Raw genomic sequence first — 12,599 nt, 5'->3', positions numbered from 1 at the left:
CTAGGACACTGCCCTGAGGAACTCCTGCAGCGATGTCCTGGGGCTGTGATGATTGACCTTCAACCACCACAACCATCTTCCTTTGTGCTAGGTATGACTCCAGCCAGTGGAGCGTTTTCCCACTGATTCCCATTGACTTTGGTTTTACCAGGGCTCCTTGATGCCACACTCGGTCAAATGCTGCCTTGATGTCAAGGGCAGTCACTCTCACCTCACCTCCGGAATTCAGCTCCTTTGTCCATGTTTGGACCAAAGCTGTAATGAGGTCTGGAGCTGAGTGGGCCTGGCGGAACCCAAACTGGGCATCAGTGAGCATGTTATTGGTGAGTAAGTGCCGCTTGATAGCACTGTCGACGACACCTTTTTGTAGTAATGACCTACAACAGACCGAAAGGATTTACAAAGTCCTACCTTCATTTGCCAGCAGGCTTTGCATGAAGAAGAGTCTTTCTTTACCCAAGAGAGTTGCTCATCCCTGTTGATATCGAAACACCAAACAAAAGTTTTAGGATTTGTGCTGATCCTTGTAACGGTAAATTAAAGGGCTTGGCATCGTTCCTGTTGTCGCTAATTAGAATAGACAATGAAAGGAAGATGAAATGGAATCGGTAATGGGCAGCCTTTGGGCATGTCCAGGTGGATCAGAGTAATCTTTCCACTCCTGCACATTCCTATGGTCTTATGCTGCTGAAAATCCCGAAGACAGCTCAATCCTGATCACTTAGACCAGAAATTGAAAGGAAAATGTGGGCATGCTCCAGGGATATATTCTTAGCTCGAAGATCACGTTAATTTTAAACTACAAATAGAGCGATGTAGGAGTTGTGCATCTGACCCCTGCCACACCTGACCTCGGAGATTGTGCTAAAGTTAACCAGTTCCCAGCATTCTCAAACCACATCTTAACGAATAACATAGAACATAAGATGAATAAAGCACTGTTCTTCTTGTACCCCTCTAGGTATTATCTTTGCTAGATATGGCCTTTGGTGGAGAGAGCAGAGAAAGTTTTCCCTTTCGACACTGAGAAACTTTGGGCTGGGGAAGAAATCTTTGGAGATGCGAATTGTGGAAGAGGCTGGATTTTTAAACCAAGCCTTTGAAGATGAAAAAGGTGAGCAGATTCCAAGGAAATCCTTGTCTTTTGTCGTTTTTGTTAGATCCGGGTATCTTAAAGTGGTGTCCTTCAATAATCAGACAAAGAGTGCAGGGAACGATCAACAGGTTTTTACTGAATGAGGGTTCAAACTGCAACTGACGGTACAGAGCACCACTCAGGGTTTATATACAGGTGTGGTCACTGCCGGTACTACAGGATACAGGAGCTGTAAAAAGTAGTTCTCTCCCTTAAAGGTACATACACTACAATTCCTCCCCTTTTAGATTAACAGTACCATAACACTCATTTAACAATTAAATATCAAACTAATTACCATTAACGCTTTTAACATGCAACATTAACTGGAAATAGTCTATTTATAAATTCAGTCTTTGGGGAGGCTTCCTGATACTTTCTGGATAACGCCTTTCCCGAGTGTCTCGCTCTTGGTGCGGAGGCGATTCTAACACCCTGTCGTCAGTTGATTCATCAGCTTCCAATGCTATTGTTTCTGAGGTAGATGCGACCTGTACGTCGGGTTCCTCACCAGGTACGTATGGCCGAGGCATGGGGTTGACTCGTTCCTGTGACTCTAGGATCTGGTCAGCATGGTGTCTCACAATGTTCTCCCCAACATCCACTGTGTACATTAGTGGCCCCTGCCGTGTGCATATCGTTCCTGGTTGCCATTTCTCTGTTCGGAAGTCGCGGGCCAAGACTGGTTGCCCTACATTGAAGCTCCTTGTCGGCTTCTCATTGATGTGCTGGAATTGCTTTTTCTCAACATCTCTTCATACATTTGGTCTGAGCAAATCCAGACGAGATCTCAACCTTCGGTTAAAGAACATCATGGCCGGGGCCTGGTTGGTGACTGCATGTGTCGCATTTCTGTAGGCTAACAGGAAATTGTCCACCTTATGCTACAGTGGAATGTCGTCATCGCACATGGCCTTTACTGCTTTTTTTAAAGGTTTGTACGAACCTCTCAGCCAATCCATTTGTGGCTGGATGATACGGGGCGGATGTGCAATGCCTTACCCCATTCCTTTTCATAAATCTTCGAAACTCTTCGGACACAAACTGTGGTCCGTTATCAGAGCAAATCTGCTGTGGCAAGCCGTTCCTGGCAAAAATGGTCCATAGGACTGCAATAGTTTTCTCCGTGGTGGTGGAGGACATTTTGATCACCTCAGGCCATTTCGAGTGCGCATCCACGGTTTTCAGACCACTGTGGCTGATTTTACTCCTCAGTGCACCCTCTGTGGACCAGCTTTTGGTCTGCTCAACAGAAAGAAAATTGAGTGATGGTTAGAGCTTTGGGGCTTTGCCCCCTTTGCTCTTGATGGGCATATGGGATCTTGGGCTTCATAAATAGAGGTATTGAGTACAAAAGTAGAGAAGTTATGCTGAACCTTTATAAAGCGCTGGTTAGGCCACAACTGGAATATTGCGTCCAGTTCTGGTCACCACACTTTAGGAAGGATGTGAAGGCCCTTGAGAGGGTGCAGAGGAGATTTACCAGAATGGTTCCAGGGATGGGGGATCTTAGCTACAAGGACAGGTTGGAGAAGCTGGGGTTGTTCTCTTTGGAGCAAAGGAGGTTGAGAGGTGATTTGATAGAGGTGTTCAAGATTATGACGGGTTTGGATAGGCTAGACGGGGAAAGGCTGTTCCCACTAGTTGATGGTGCAAGGACTAGGGGACACAGATTTAAGGTTTTGGGCAAGAGATACGGGGGGGCGTGAGGAAAAACTTTTTAACGCAGCGAGTGGTGAGGACCTGAAACTCGCTGCCGACGGAAGTGGTGGAAGCGGAGACACTCGATGTTTTCAAGGGGAGACTGGATAGGCACTTGAGGGAAATAAACTTGCAGGGCTACGGGGATAGAGCGGGGGAATGGGACTGACTGGATTGCTCTACAGAGAGCCGGCACAGACTCGATGGACGCTATGACTCTATGATTGCGTAGAGCATCCTTGACTGTTAAAGATGGGATCATTACAGTTCAAGCTGCCTCCTGTGTAATGTTCCAGCATTCTCACCTTGACACTAGAGATGCCCGACCAGCCTCTTCAGATCGGAGGTTCTGTAAAGGAGCTGCCAGTGACCCACTAACACCTCTGGCAAGTTTACTTCCTTCCATCTAAGGTGCAGCAGCGCTCCCCAACAGGGCTGGGGGGCATCTGGCATCTGTTTCTGATGGCAGCCCAGAACCCAACAACAGCAGCTTGCATTTATATAGCCTCTCTAATGTTGTAACACGTCCCAAAGTGCTTCACAGGAGTGTAATCAGACAGAAACTGACAGCCAACCAAATAAGGAGACATTAGAAATAACAACAGGAAATGCTGGAAAAACTCAGCAGGCCAGGCAACATCCATGGAGTGAAAATAGAGTCAACGTTTCGAGTCAAACCCTTTGTCAAGACTGGAAAAGCACAGGAAATGAAATAGATTAAAAGGCCGGGCTGGGAGAGAACAAAAGAGAAGTGAAAAGATATTAAGAGGTATTCAAAACGAGACGAGATGGTGATAGGACTAGTGGAGACAAAAGACGGCTCTAGATTAGGTGTGAAATGCGCTGGCAGAATGGGAGACAGCTGCCATGTGGGAGAGAAAAAAAGGGGGGGGTGGAAAGGGCCAAAACAAAGGTGTGGATAAAAAATAAGTAATAGGGGCCGAGGATATGATCTGAAATTGTTGACCTCGATATTGAGTCCGGAAGGCTGCTAAGTGCCTAATCAGAAGATTAGGAGCTGTTCCTCGAGCTTACGCTGAGCTTCCGTGGAACAATGCAAGAGCCCAAGTACAGTGAGGTCTGAGTGGGAATGGGGCGGTGTATTAAAATGACAGGCAACCGGAAGCTCGGGGTCATCCTTATGGACTGAATGGAGGTGTTCCGCAAAGCGGTCACCCAATCTGCGTTTGGTCTCCCCAATGTAGAGGAGATCACATCGTGAGCAGCGAATACAGTATACTAGATTGCAAGAAGTAAATCGCTGTTTCACCTGGAAGGGGTGTTTGGGGCCCTGGACAGTGGGAAGGTAGGAGGTATAAGGGCAGGTGTTGCAACTCCTGCACTTGCACGGGAAGGTGCCAGGCGAAGGGGAAGGGGTGCTGGGGGTGATAGAGGAGTGGACTAGGGTGTCTCGGGGGGAGCGGTCCCTACGGAATGCTGAAAGGGGAGGGGAGGGGAAGATGCGTTTGGTGGTGGGATCACTTTGAAGGTGGCGGAAATGGCGGAGGATAATCCGTTGAATGTGGAGGCTGGTGGGGTGAAAGGTGACAAGGGGAACCCTATCGTGGTTCCGGGAGGGAGGGGCAGGGGTGAGGGCAGAAGTGCGGGAGATAGAACGGACACAGTCGAGGGCCGTGTCAACCATGGTAGAGGGGAATCCTCGGTTGAGGAAAAAGGAAGACATGTCGGAAGCACTGGTGTGGAAGGTGGCATCGCAGCAGATGCGGCGGAGATGGAGAAACTGGGAGAATGGAATAGGGTCCTTACAGGAGGCGGGGTGGGAGGAAGTGTAGTCCAAGTAGCTGTGGGAGTCAGTGGGCTTGTAGTGAATGTTTTTCAATAACCTATCCCCAGAGATGGAGACGGAGAAGTCAAGGAAGGGAAGAGTCGGAGATGGACCATGTGAAGGTGAGGGAAGGGTGGAAATTGGAGGCAAAGTGAATGAAATTGTCTAGTTCAGGGCAAGAGCAGGAAATGGCACCGATACAGTCATCAATGTACCGAAAAAAGGGGTGAGGGAGGGAGCCCGAGTAGGACTGGAACAAAGAGTGTTCCACATATCCCACGAAAAGGCAGGCATTGTTAGGACCCATGCGGGTACCCATAGCAACACCTTTGATTTGGAGGAAATGAGTGGAGTCAAAGGAGCAGTTGTTCAATGTGAGAACAAGTTCAGCCAGGCGGAGGAGGGTGGTGGTGGATGGGGACTGCTCGGGCCTCTGTTCAAGGAAGAAGCGGAGTGCCCTCAGGCCATCCTGGTGGGGGATGGAGGTGTAGAGGGATTGTACGTCCATGGTGAAAAGGAAGCGGTTGGGGCCAGGAAACTGTTAAAGTGGCGGAGGGCGTCCAAAGAGTCGCGGATGTAGGTGGGAAGAGACTGGACAAGGGGAGAAAAGATGGAGTCGAGATAGGAAGAGATAAGTTCAGTGGTGCAAGAACAGGCTGAAACTATGGGTCTACCAGGGCAGTCCCGTTTGTGGATCTTGGGAAGGAGGTAGAAGCGGGCTGTGCGGGGTTGGGGAACTATGAGGTTGGTGGCCGCAGGGGGAAGATCTCCAGAGGAGATGAGGTCAGTGACAGTCTTGGAAACGGTGGTTTGATGTTCGGTAGTTGGGGTCATGGTCCAGGTAGGGGTAGGAGGAGGTGTCAGAGAGTTGGCGTTCAGCTTCCGCTAGGTAGAGGTCGGTGCGCCAAACAACAACAGCACCACCCTTGTCAGCAGGTTTAATGACAATGTCAGGGTTGGATCTAAGAGAATGGAGTGCTGCAAGTTCAGAGGGAGGTAGGTTGGAGTGAGTGAGGGGAGCAGAGAAATGGAGACGGCCGATGTCACGGCGGCAGTTAGCGATGAAAAGATCTAGAGAGGGTACGATGCCAGGGGGAGGGGTCCAAGTAGAATGAGAATTCTGAAAGCGGGAGAAAAGGTCAGCCATGCGGGGGGAAGACTCCTGGCCAGAGAAGTGGGCACGGAGATGAAGGCGGCGGAAAAAGAGCTCAACACCGTGCCGAGCTCGAAATTCATTGAGGTGGGAGCGTAAGGGGATGAAGCTCAGGCCTTTGCTGAGGACTGATCGTTCGGGGTCAGAGAGGGGAAGGTCAGAGGGGATAGTGAAGACGTGGCAGGGGGTGAGATTGGGAGAAGTGGGGGGTCAGAGGAAAGTGAAGGAGAAGAAGGTTCTGGAGGAGCGTTGGTGTTCAAGAGTTGATGAAGCTTGCAATCCTTGACATCAGAGAGGAAGAAAACAAATTTTTTGTTGAAGCGTCGGATGAGTCGAAGGATGAAATGGAACTGTGGACCCAGACAGCTTTGAGATAGAGTGCGTTGGTGCTGCTGAACAGAGAGGTCGAGAGTGTTCATGTGGCGCCGCATGGCGTTGAGCGTGGATCTCAAGACATTAGGACTGGTGACCAAATGCGTGGTCAAAGAGGTAAGTTTTAAGCAGCGTCTTAAAGGACGAGAGAGAGGTGCTGAGGTGAGGAGGTGTGGGAGGAATTTCCAGAGCTTAGGGCTGAGACGGCTGGAGGCACGGCTGCCAGTGGTGGGGCGAAGGAAGTGGGGGGATGCCCAAGGGGCCAGAGTTGTAGGAAGGATGAGTTCTCAGAGAGTTGCAGTGCTGGAGAAGGTTACAGTGATAGGGAAGGGTGAGGCCAAGGAGAGATTAGAACATGGCTAAGATTTTTAAAATTGAGATGTTGGTGGTCTGGGAGGCAGGTCAGTGAGCACAGGGGTAATGGGTGAATGGTGCGCGTTAGAGATATGGAGAGCAGAGTTTTGGATGAGCTCATGTTTATGGATGGTGGAAATTGGGAAGACAGCTGGGAGAGAATTGGAATAGTCGGGTTTGCATAGCTGAGAATCCTGTTTACTTTGTTGATCTGCAATGACTGGAAACGGAGAACCTGGGTGCCCCATAAAGGGGAAGCAGTGGCCAGATTTGAAAAGGCCAGACGGAGAGTTTTAAATCTTAAATGAACACCCAGCCTTCAGTCAGTTGCTAAATCCCTCGGTACAATCTGTTCAAGTAAGAGTTTCAAAATGTGTATTGTTACTCGATCATCTCTTGGAAAAATATTATAATTTGTTATTCTTTATTCAGGTCTCCCTTTTGATGCACATTTCCGTATAACCTGCGCGACCTCAAATATTATCTGTTCAATTATCTTTGGAGATCGTTTTGAATATCAAGATAAAAAGTTCTTGGGATTTTTACACATGATTGAAGAAAGTTTTATCTTGGAAGGTGCATTTTGGGGTCAGGTAAGGCAGATTCATTGGACAATTAATGTAGCAGAAGGCGTGGGTATTGTAGGGTTCTGCACATCAGTGTCAGGCTCAAATGATGCAAAGGCAAGGTTGGGTTACATTCTTCAACTGTGGAACAGTGAGTTTTGATGAAACACTGGGATGACCTCGAGTTCAGGCGATGAGTGACCTGGAGCGACCTCCAGGTAAGGCGAGCGTCGACTGGAACTAGTTAGATAACGAAATAGGAACAGCAAGCTCACTAGACACATTTAAACCACAACTGAAGAATTTGAATTAGTAACTGTTGCGCTTGCCCAGTGACCTCACCCCTCACAAAGTTGGCAGAGTACAAGAGTACATCTAGACAGCATATGCCGATCAACCGAGACAAGACAAGACAGAGTGATGTGGCCCAGTTCTGTAGAATTGCATGTGATCAGCTGCATGCTCTTTCCTGACTTTTATTTACACAAAGTTTTCCACCAAATTTTCTACCCCACCATCTCCTCTCTGGACTTCTTGTTGGTTCCACAGGCCCTGGTCATCTTTCATTACCTCAGCAAAGTGACCACTCTTCATATGTGAGCTTATACAGTGTAGCATAGATTTTTCCTGGGTGAGAATTGGCTGCACTTACGGTCCGCTCCACCGCACTTCCATCCATGGAATGAACCAATCAGAATTTCAGCCCTAGGTATCTTTGGCAGCTGAACTGAAGCTAAACACAATATAGATGAAGGTGTATTTGAGGGCATCGGTGAAGGTATAAGGAGGACTTATAAGCAATGGGGTATGTAAGAGAAAGTCTCATCGATGATACAGCTCCAGCTGTTGGCAAATACGCAGTTGTACCTTTAAGCTGGAATTACTCCCCTGTGTTGTCTTCCTGCTCCTAGTGGTTGCCCTCCTTCTCTGGAAGCTCCACATTGATGTCTTATTCGGGGACAGTAGCATAATGGTTATGTTACTGGACTAGTAATCCAAAGGCCCAGACTAATGATCCAGAAACATGAATTCAAACCCTAACACAGCAGCTGGGGAATTTAAATTCACTTAATTAAATAAATCTGGAATAAACCGCTTGTATCAGTAATGGTGACCATGAAACTATTGGATTGTCGTGAAAACCCATCTGGTTCACTAATGTCCTTCAGGAAAGGAAATCTGCCGTCCTTACCCGGTCTGGCCTATATGTGACGCCAGACCCACAGCAATGTGGTTGGCTCTTAATTGCCTCTCTGAAATGGCCAAACAAGCCATTCAGTTGTAACACACTGCTACGAAAAACAATAATAAGAATAACACCGAACGGACCACCCGGCATTGACCTAGGATCCGGCTTCAGACATGACAATGGCACACCCACACTCGTTGTCCCTGCAAAGTCCTCCTCTCTAACATCTTGGGACTTGTGCCAAAATTGGGGGAGCTGTCCCACAGACTGACATAGTCATACTCACAGAATCATACCCTTCAGCCAATGCCCCAAACTCCTCCATCACCATCACTGGGTATGTCCTTTCCACCGACAGAACTGACCCACCAGAGGCACTGGTACAGTGGTCCTGTGTGAGCATGGGCAAGGAAACCTCCTGCTGATTACCACCTACCGCCCTCCCTGAATCAGTACTCCTCCATGTTGAACATCACTTGGAAGAAGCACTGAGGGTAGCAAGGGCACAGAATGTCCTCTGGGTGGGGGACTTCAATGTCCATCACCAAGAATGGATCGGTAGCACCACTACTGACCGAGCTGGCCAAGTTCTGAAGGACAGAGCTGCCAGACTGGACCTGCGACGGGTGGTGAGAGAACCAACACGAGGGTAAAACCTACTTGATCACGTCCTCACCAATCTAACTGTCGCAGATGCATCTGTCCATGACAGCATTGGTAGCAGTGACCATTGCACAGTCCTTGTGGAGACGAAGTCCTATCTTCGCACTGAGGGCACCCTCCATCATGTTGTGTGGCACTACCACTGTGCTAAATGGGATAGATTCAGAACAGATCAAGCAACTCCAAACTGGGCATCCATGAGGCGCTGCGGGCCATCAGCAGCAGCAGAATTGTATTCCACCACAATCTGTAACCTTATGCCCTGGCATATCCCTCACTCAACCAACACCATCAAGTCACCAACACTGGTTCAATGAGGAGTGCAGAAGAGCATGCTGGGAGCAGCACCAGGCATACCTAAAAATGAGGTGCCAACCTGGGGAAGCTGCAACACAGGACTATAAGAAACAGCTGAACACACTGGATACAGAAAAGGCTATGGGCCCCGACAACAGCTCGGCTGCTGTGCTTAAGACTTGTGCTCCAGAACTAGCCGCGCTTCTAGCCAAGCTGTTCCAGTGCAGCTACAACACTGGCATCAACCCAACAATGTGGGAAACTGCCCAGGTATGTCCTGTCCACAAAAAGCAGGACAAATCCAATCCGGCCAATTACCGCCCCATCAGGCTACTCTCAATCATCAGCAAAGTGATGGAAGTTGTCATCGACAGTGCTATCAAGCGGCACTTACTCACCAATAACCTGCTACTGATGCTCAGTTTGGGTTCTGCCAGGACCTGGCTCCAGCCCTCATTACAGCCTTGGTCCAAACATGGACAAAAGAGCTGAATTCCATAGTTGAGGTGAGAGTGACTGCCCTTGACATCAAGGCAGCATTTGACTGAGTGTGGCATCAAGGAGCCCTAGTAAAACTGAAGTCAATGGGAATCAAGGGGAAAACCCTCCATTGGCTGGAGTCATACCTAGCACAAAGGAAGATGGTTGTGGTGGTTGGAGGTCAATCATCTCAGCCCCAGGGCATCACTGCAGGAGTTCCTCAGGGCAGTGTCCTAGGCCCAACCATTTTCAGCTGCTTCATCAATGACCTTCCCTCCATCATAAGGTCAGAAATGGAGATATTCGCTGATGACACAGTGTTCAGTTCTATTCACAACTCCTCAGATAATGAAGCAGTCCATGCCCGCAGGCAGCAAGACCTGGACGGCATTCAGGCTTTGGCTGATAAGTGGCAAGTAACATTCGCGCCACAAAAGTGCGAGGCAATGACTATCTCCAACCAGCGAGAGTCTAATCAGCTCACCTTGACATTCAATGGCATCACCATCATTGAATGCCCCACCATCAACATCCTGGGGGTCATTATTGACCAGAAACTTAATTGGACCAGCCACATAAATATTGTGGCAACAAGAGCAGGTCAGAGGCTGGGTATTCTGCGGTGAGTGTCTCACCTCCTGACTCCCCAAAGCCTTTGCGCCATCTACAAGGCACCAGTAAGGATTGTGATGGAATACTCTCCACTTGCCTGGATAAGTGCAGCTCCAACAACACTCAAGAAGCTCGACACCATCCAGAACAAAGCAACCCGCTTGATTGGCACCCCATCCACCACCTTAAACATTCACTCCCTCCACCACCGGCGTACCGTGGCTTCAGTGTATACTATCTACCAGATGCACTGCAGCAACTCGCCAAGGCTTCTTCGGCAGCACCTCCCAAACCCGTGACCTCTACCACCTAGAAGGACAAGGGCAGCAGGCGCATGGGAACACCATCACCTCCAAGTTCCCCTCCAACTCACACACCATCCTGACTTGGAAATATATCGCCGTTCCTTCGTCGTTGCTGGGTCAAAATCCTGGAACTCCCTCCCTAACAGCACTGTGGGAGTATCTTCACCACACTGACTGCAGCGGTTCAAGAAGGCGGTTCACCATCACCTTCTCAAGGGCAATTAGGGATGGGCAATAAATGCTGGCCTTGCCAGCGATGCCCGCATCCCAGGAACGAATAAAATAAAAGTTGAGGAGCATGCAGCAGGCTTCATCTGTCTATACATCTGAAGCACTCCTTGAACATTCTTATGGTGTGTTTGATGACGATCTGATGGATGCATGCAGCTCATTATACCTGTGCTCAGCAGGTGTATGCCGCTGTCCTAGAGTTGTCATGAACTTAGGCGCCAGAGGGCAGCCTTGGTCTCCTAGGGAGCCAACCTTGCCTTTTTCTTAGTGGGTCAAGTAAAGTGGGATGGTGGATTAGGTTAAAATAAAGGCATATGACTGCTGCCTGGGGAAAGGGAATTCACCTGCATAATCCTGCCCTGATGGCCACTGCCAAGCTGCACATGGATGGAGTGATTGCCCATGTGGCACCTGAATGCACCACCATTTGTACAGGAGCATATAGCGCCACATGGGTGGCCATTATTACTGCTCTAGACTTTGAGGCTATTTGAAAAAACTGCAACGCCCTCTTTTTTATTGTTCCCAGTTTTCCATTGGGAAAAGTAGTGAAGTTATTAATGCAGGCACTGAAGATATCAGTCACCTACTTGATACATCTTTGGCCTGCAGATTGTCCAACACTTCCAATGCGCTCCAGGCCGGCCTCCCACATTCCACCCACCGTAATCTGGAGGTCATTCAAAACTCTGCTGCCCATGTCCTAACTTGCACCAAGTCCCGTTCACCCATCACCCCTGTGTTCGCTGACCTACATTGGCTCCCAGTCCGGCAAGGACGTGATTTTAAAATTCCCATCCTGGATTTCTAATCCCTCCATGGCCTTGCACCTCCCTATCTCTGTAGCCTCCTCCAGCCCTCCAAGATCTCTGTGCTGCTCCAAATCTGTCCTCTTGCGCATCCCCGATTTTAATCCGAAATGGGCGATGAGCCGGAAGGAAATCTAGCTCACAATCTGTAAAATCGTCAGAAATACTTTATGAGCCTGGGAATCATGGGCTTATCCTGGGAATTATGGTGACACTGGGAAAAATATTGGAGTCTATTCTAAGGGCAGTAATTCTACAGCATCGAGAAATACTTTCCTCAGTTTGGTAATTTTAATGGAACAATAGGTGTAATTTATGTCTACTTTTTCACTGAATTTAGAAAATATTAAAATATCCCCCTAATCACAGCAAAGGCAGTCAAGCCAAACCAACACGGATGTCTGAGGATTATGTTTATAAGCAAACTCATTGGAATTCGATGTGGATTAACAGAGATAGTGACTGACACAGTTGATATTATTATTTGCTAAGATACCAGATTTAGATGACAGGGGAAATAATTCCTCTTTGTGCTGGGTTCATTGTAAATATAATGGGATGAATGTCTGTGTTCACCATTTTCAGCAGAATCAGAAAAGTGTAAACAAATGCATTTAATTTCAAACCCTGTGTTTGTTGCAGCTGTTGAATGCGTTGCCCTTTATTCGTCACTTCCCCGGTCCACACAATAAGATATTTGAAAATCAAGAGAAAATCATACACTTTATACAGGAAATAATCACCGAGCATAAAGAATTATACAATCCAAATGAGCCCAGGGACTTCATTGATGCTTTCATGGCAGAGAAGGAGAAGGTATGTAATGGATCCTGGAGCATATTACAGGCAGTGTTGTATGTATGTGTTTTAAATCCTCTTTTTGTAATGAGTACTGCCTTCTTAGCAGAGAAGGAGAATGTAATTGGAGCATATTACAGGCAGTATT

At 48.2% G+C, this 12,599-nt stretch overlaps 1 protein-coding gene across 2 annotated transcripts in view; it reads left to right on the top strand.

Moving 5' to 3' along the window:
• LOC147102084 (cytochrome P450 2D15-like) overlaps positions 1–12,599 on the top strand; it is a 46,271-nt gene that overhangs the window by 21,352 nt on the left and 12,320 nt on the right. For both annotated transcript variants that reach the window (XM_085964248.1, XM_085964249.1), the window contains exons 3-5: positions 962–1,114; positions 6,934–7,094; positions 12,296–12,469. In XM_085964248.1, the coding sequence (XP_085820374.1) occupies positions 962–1,114; positions 6,934–7,094; positions 12,296–12,469 (488 nt within the window). The remainder of the gene's footprint in view (positions 1–961; positions 1,115–6,933; positions 7,095–12,295; positions 12,470–12,599) is intronic.

The sequence above is a fragment of the Somniosus microcephalus genome, chromosome 22, assembly GCF_052327205.1.
Source record: "Somniosus microcephalus isolate GS21.2 chromosome 22, FLI_Smic_1.0, whole genome shotgun sequence".
Taxonomy (NCBI): Eukaryota; Metazoa; Chordata; class Chondrichthyes; order Squaliformes; family Somniosidae; genus Somniosus; species Somniosus microcephalus.
The sequence above is the reverse complement of the archived record's forward strand: the minus strand, read 5'-3'. Positions and strand labels throughout refer to the sequence as shown.